General features: G+C 60.6%; 1 protein-coding gene across 1 annotated transcript; it reads left to right on the forward strand.

The window, feature by feature from the left end:
* The first annotated feature begins 1,109 nt into the window (after nt 1-1,109).
* Nucleotides 1,110-6,000, forward strand: LOC122433372 (testisin-like). The gene is made up of 7 exons (XM_043456227.1): nt 1,110-1,372; nt 1,470-1,499; nt 1,588-1,614; nt 1,831-1,996; nt 2,682-2,965; nt 5,245-5,399; nt 5,720-6,000. The coding sequence occupies exons 1-7, from the start codon at nt 1,306-1,308 to the stop codon at nt 5,957-5,959; spliced, it is 969 nt and encodes a 322-aa protein (XP_043312162.1). The 5' UTR covers nt 1,110-1,305; the 3' UTR covers nt 5,960-6,000.

Genomic DNA, 6,000 nt, shown 5'->3' on the forward strand with positions numbered 1-6,000 from the left:
CTTCAGGCTTTCTGAGGAAACCAGTTAGAATTTTTCAAGCTGTCTGCTGTTCCATGTAATATCTCAGTTTCCTCTGGAGTCAGTTCAGTTTATTTGAATAGATCCTTCCACTGCATGCACACATTTTCTGTGAACATTTCTTCATTCTTGATTGCTGTGCAGTAAAAGGTTAACTGAACAGGTCTAGGATGGTCAAACCCTGCATGGTCTAAAGAAAGGACTGGCCCTTTAACAGCTCTTAGGAAATAACATCCAGCCCTTGGAGAGTCCTGCCTGAAAAGGCTGTCTGTAGATCTGGGGTCCTGGGGCCTCTCCAGATAGGTGCTAATGATGTAATTTATGGTGGGGCCTTGGGTCAGACTGGATCAGCTGGACCTCTGGAGGGGCTGCAGTCTGAGAACTAAGGTCAGCCACGTGGGCACTCCATACCTTTGCGATGAAATCCCGATAGAAACTCCAGACACCAAAGTTTAGGTGAGTGCCCCTGGTTAACAGCAGTTCATGAGTGGGAAAATTAAGCAGTGCCCATCCGACCCCTCTGGAAGGGGACAGCTGGAAGCCTGCACCCGGTCTCTCCCAGACTCTTCTCTGCACCTTTGGCATGTGCCGATGTTATCTGTATCCATTCACTGTAAGGTACCATAGTCAGGAGAGGAACAGCTTTTCTGAGTTCTGTGAATCCTCCTAAAAAATTATTGACTTTGACTCTGTGCCCACAAAGTGACTTTGGTGCCCGCAACAGTGTCCACAAGGAGTGGAAGCAACCTGTAGGCTCTGCAGAGATAGATGACGCTCCGTGTGCGGCAACGGGCAGACAGGGAGGTTAGGAGCCCCCTAGATGGTCAAATCAGGCCAGCGTTTATTCTGTGGGTCCCGGGAAGGTCATCACTTTTAACAGCAGATAATACAGTGCCCAGCCCCAATCGGCACTCAGTGAGGACTTGGGACTGTGCTTTCATGACAGTCCTGACGGTGGCCCAGGTCCTTGCTAGAGGAAGGAGTGGCTAGTACAGAGGGCAGCGGGGGGGCGGCCAGGCCCCCAGCGTGGCGGACGAGAGAAGGGTCGGCGGCTCGCACCGGTTCCCGGGCCACAGCAAGGTACGTCGTTGGGGACCAGTCCCAGTAACAAGCTCAAAGCCGGGCACTGTGACGTCCCAGGTACCCAAACAAACCTTGGACCAGCCAGGTCGTCGGCCCGGCCGGGGCGGCCAGGGTTCCCGCGGCTCCCTCTCCCCCAGGGGGCGCTCAGCGGGACCCTGGAGCGGGTGGGATCAGAGAGGGCGCCGGGCGGCGGGGGGCGAGGCCATGCGCCCGCAGGGGGCGGCGCAGCTGCTGGCGGTGCTGCTGGTGCGGATCGAAATCGCCGAGCAGGGTGAGCTCGGGCGAGGGCTGCGGGCGCGAGCCGGGGTGACGGGGGCGGCTGGGGCGCGAGGAGGCAGAGGGGAGCTCATCTCGTCTCCTGCCCCCAGCCTTTCGGGACAAGGACCTGCTGCTTCCAGGTAAGGCGTGCGGGAGGCGCTTCCCCGCGGAGGGCTCGCGTGGGCCCGAGCGCGAAGGGCGCCTCAGCTTTCCCTCTCCCCGCTCCAGGTTTTCAGAACTCGTCGATGCTCTCATGTAACTGAAGGGCCCCGGGGGGCCGGGGGGCAGGATGGGGCGGGGGCCCGGGGGCCACGGGGGCGGGTCCCCAGCGTTCGACACTTCCTGGGTGGCACGACCCCAGGACGCGCGGTTCCCCGGGGAGCCCCTTCCCTTCGCGCACCCCAAAGATGAGGGTGGGCAGGATAAGCCTGCCTCCCAAAGCTCAGCCTGGTGTCCGTCTGTCCATCCCAGGGCCTTGTGGCCAACGGGCCATCCCAACACGCATAGTGGGTGGAAAGGATTCAGCGCTCGGGCACTGGCCGTGGCAGGGCAGCCTGCGTCTGTGGGGCTCCCACTTCTGCGGAGCGAGCCTGCTCAACCGCCGCTGGGTGCTCTCCGCCGCGCACTGCTTTGAAAAGTGAGTCTGGGGGCAGGGGGCCCGCTGACCCCGCGTCCCGGGTTTGTGCCAAGACACGCGCCCCTGTCCCACGTGGCCGCGGCCCTCGTGTGCTCCTGAGCCCCAGGCTGGGCTGCAGCCTGTTATACACCGGCTTGAGGCCCCGGGGCGCTCCCGGAGGAAAACCTGTGCGGTTTCTTCCAGAACATTTGTGTGTCTTGTTCTCTTTCTCGCTCCATTTGTCCCCACATGGCACCTCCAGCCTCCACCTTCCTCACCCCACCTCCCAGCGGAGGTGTGCCCCCGGGGGGAGGAATGAGCTGAGGTAAGTGCTGGACAGGAGCCCAGCTGGTGGGGTCAGTGGTCCCCGAAGCTGTTTGGAGCCCAGCCTGTGTGGCCCCCGTGAACCTGCTGGTCCTGTTAAGAGCAGGGCCCTGGAGGCGACAGGTGGTTGAGTGACCGGCCAGATGAGCTGGCAGGGGAGGCACCCTCCTGCCGAAGTCCCCAGGTGTGCGACTTTGGCTGGGGCTCTTGGGGCTCTCCCCGTTTCTACCTTGGCCTCTTTGTGGAAGGAGGACCTGCTAATGGGGTCCAGGGTGAGCCGGGCAGCGTCCTGGCGGTCTCAGCTCAGGGAGCAGCCCCAGGCGTGCTGGGGTGGCCCACCCTCCCTCTGAAGACCCCTGAGGGCTTTCTCCTCCCTTAATAGCAACCAAAATCCCTTTCACTGGTCGGTCCAGTTTGGGGAGCTGTCTGCCACACCATCCATTTGGAACTTGCAAGCCTACTACAACCGTTACAATGTGGATCAGATTTTCCTGAGCCCCTTCTATCTGGGAGCTCCGGTGTATGACATCGCCCTGGTGAAGCTGTCCTCCTCGGTCACCTACACTAAGTACATCCAGCCCATCTGTGTCGTGGCCTCCATCTCCGAGTTTGAGAACAGGAGTGACTGCTGGGTGACCGGCTGGGGAGACGTTGAAGAAGAGCTGAGTGAGTCTGGGGACAGCCGCGTCTGGGCCAGGCGAGGGTGGCAGTGTCATCGCCCGCGGGTTCTAGCTGCGCCAGCCTCACGCGGCAGCCTGCTCGGTGCTCTCTCCACGCTGGCTCTCCACTCTTGCCCCTCGCCCATAGACAGGGCTTTCTGTACCCTAAGCTCCCCTTCTCTTCTGGAGATTATGAGCCAGAAACCAGAGAGGAAGACCCAGGCTAGCACCCCCAGCCTGCTGGGTGTCTGTTGGGTGCTGCGGGGGGAAGGGGTGTGTGTTTCAGGAAGCCCTTCTTTCTACCCCAGCAAGGTGCTCCCCCCAACCCCCTCCATCCAGCCTCCCACTCCAGCTCCCCCACCCCTTCTGCACTGACAGGGACGGTGGGAGTGGGGAGCCCTCCCATCCGGGAGTGCCAGCTCATTCATTCTCTCTCCTTGAAACTTCGAGCCTCGCTCCAGCCTTGTTCCCACTCAATCTCTGCGGGGCTCCGTGTGCTGGCATTAGTGAAAGTGAAAAGTGAAGTTGCTCAGTCATGTCTGACTCTTTGTGACCCCATGGACTGTAGCCTACTGGGATCCTCCGTCCATGGGATTTTCCAGGCAGGAGCACTGGAGTGGGTTGCCATTAGCTGCCACCCATTTCTCTCTCACCAGGAGTCCCTCGAAACTGCTGGGCCCAGGCCCCCCAGAGGGGCTCACGGGTTAGACTGCTGGTCACGCTGCTCCCTGGCCTATCGCGGCCCTGCCTCGCCCTCAACCACAGCAGCCGTGATAGACCACGCTCCCCTGGTGCACCGTGTGTCCCAACACAGTTCTGGGCTCCAAGGACTCTCTTCCTTCTGAAGTCTGCCTGCCTAGAGGCTGGCAGCATCTTTATGCCTGCTTTACAGACGAGGAAGCCGGGAGAGGCCTGGAGAGTTTCCCAGGCCCTGGGGATCCATGGAAAAGCCAGGACTCCTTGGCCCAGAGAGGGTAGCCAGCCACACACCTGGCATTGCCAGCGAGGAGAGGGGAGTCGACTGGAGACCTGCCCCATCCTTTTCTTGCACCCCAGGGGGCTGGAGAAAGTGCCCCAGTGTAGACTTCTTGGGTCCAAAGGGCTGGACGGCCATGAGCTGAGCGGCCCAGCCAGCCTGACACTGCCCCTCTCCCAGCTGACAGGTGATCACACCCAGCGCCAGCTGAGCCCTCACTCCCACAGGTAGACGGTGACTTCTTGACCCCACCCCCAGAGCTGATGTACTCTGTGCTAGTGGGGAAATCTTGGGCAAAGCACTTCATCTCACTCTGCCTCACCTTCCTCATCTGTAAAATGGGGCAATAATAGTTCCCACCAGAGAGGCTAGTTCTGAGGCTTAAAAGCATTCCTATGTGAGGGCTTAGCAGAGCGCCTGGCAGCCAAGAAACGCTTGCCTCACCAGCGTTCAGTGTTAATGGGGTCACCATCCTCTGCAGGACAAGGAGGTGATTCAGGTCTAGACTTTGGACAGGGCTGGGTTCGTATCAGGGCTTTCCAGGGGGCGCTAGTGGTAAACGACCCGCTGACCCATGCAGGAGCCGTAAGAGACCCGGGTTTGGTCCCTGGGTTGGGAAGACCCCCTGGAGGAGGTCATGGCAACCCACTCAAGTATTCTTGCCTAGAGAATCCCATGGACAGAGGAACCTGGTGGGTTATGGTCCATAGGGTTGCAAAGAGTTGGACACGACTGAAATAACTTAGCATGCATATTCGGCTCTGGTGGCTCCTGGTGCTTTGCCAGGATTGGGGGAGGGTGACCTTCCTCCTGAATCTTTCCTTACCCGAGACGGAGGCTGATTGCACTGCATCCCAGGAGTGCTGCAGGAGCGCCTGGTAGAGCTCTGGGCTCGGGCTGGGCAGGCGCGTTGCAGGGGGAGAGAGAGCGTGCCAGGCTGCCCCACATCCGCAGGCACTGGGCGCTGGACTGTGCAGATCCTAAACTGTCCCAGCTGCACCAGCCCCACCCTGGACATGCTAAGGTCTCTCCCCGGGGGCTGGAGCGGGGGCTGGAACAGGGCCTGTTGTCTGTAGGCTACAGTGAGGGAAACTATAACAGCCTGTCCCTCCTCTAGGCCCTTACGTGGTGTGTTCATCACCCACCACGTGCTGGGTGCTGGGCTAGAGCAGAGGAGTCAAGGGCAATGTCCCAGGTACTGTGGGTGCCCCAGGGTCCCCCCGGCGCATGCCTTCGTAGCCTGTGCCATTCTGATGGCAGAGGAGAGGCTCAGGACGCCATCTTTCTCTGTTCCCTCAACTCCTCCGCAGGTCTGCCATATCCCTACACCCTCCAGGAAGTGCAGGTCGGGATCATAAACACCACCATGTGTAATCACCTGTTCTCAATGCCTGATTTCCGCACTGACATCTGGGGAGACATGATTTGCGCTGGCGACCCTCAAGGCGGCAAAGATTCCTGCTTTGTGAGTGTCCCTCCCGTCCCCAGCTCGCGCTTCTGGGCCCATAGTACCTCATCACCCCAGGCACCCCCCTCCCCGCCCCGGCCAGAAAACACCCTGCATCCCTGCCCTCCATCTGGGCCTCGTGTCCACCCTGGGGGCAGGGGTAGGGACGACTGTTCCACTTTGCAGATGCAGAAACTGAGGCTTGCTCACTTCTGTGGAGGGGAGGTGTGGGATTTGCACCCCGTCTGCCCAGCTCCACAGCCCCTCCTGCTCTCCCAGCCTCTCTGCTCACCCCTCCCGCGCCACCCCAGGCTGGGCTCACCCATGCTGGTCCCCAGGGTGACTCAGGTGGGCCCTTGGTCTGTGAAAAGAAAGGGCTGTGGTATCAAGTTGGAGTCGTGAGCTGGGGAGTGGGCTGCGGTAGGCCCAACCGGCCGGGTGTCTACACCAATGTCAGTGCGCACTACAAGTGGATCCGAGAGGTTTTGGCCAAAAACAACACTTGCAGGCTGGACCCCTGCCTCCTGCTGCTGCTCCTTCCTCTGCTCTGGGCTCTCCCATTCCTACGGCTGGCCTGAGCCCAGCCGACGACCCCCGAGAGTTGGGGCCATCTGCTGAG

The sequence above is a fragment of the Cervus canadensis genome, chromosome 32, assembly GCF_019320065.1.
Source record: "Cervus canadensis isolate Bull #8, Minnesota chromosome 32, ASM1932006v1, whole genome shotgun sequence".
NCBI classification, from domain to species: Eukaryota; Metazoa; Chordata; class Mammalia; order Artiodactyla; family Cervidae; genus Cervus; species Cervus canadensis.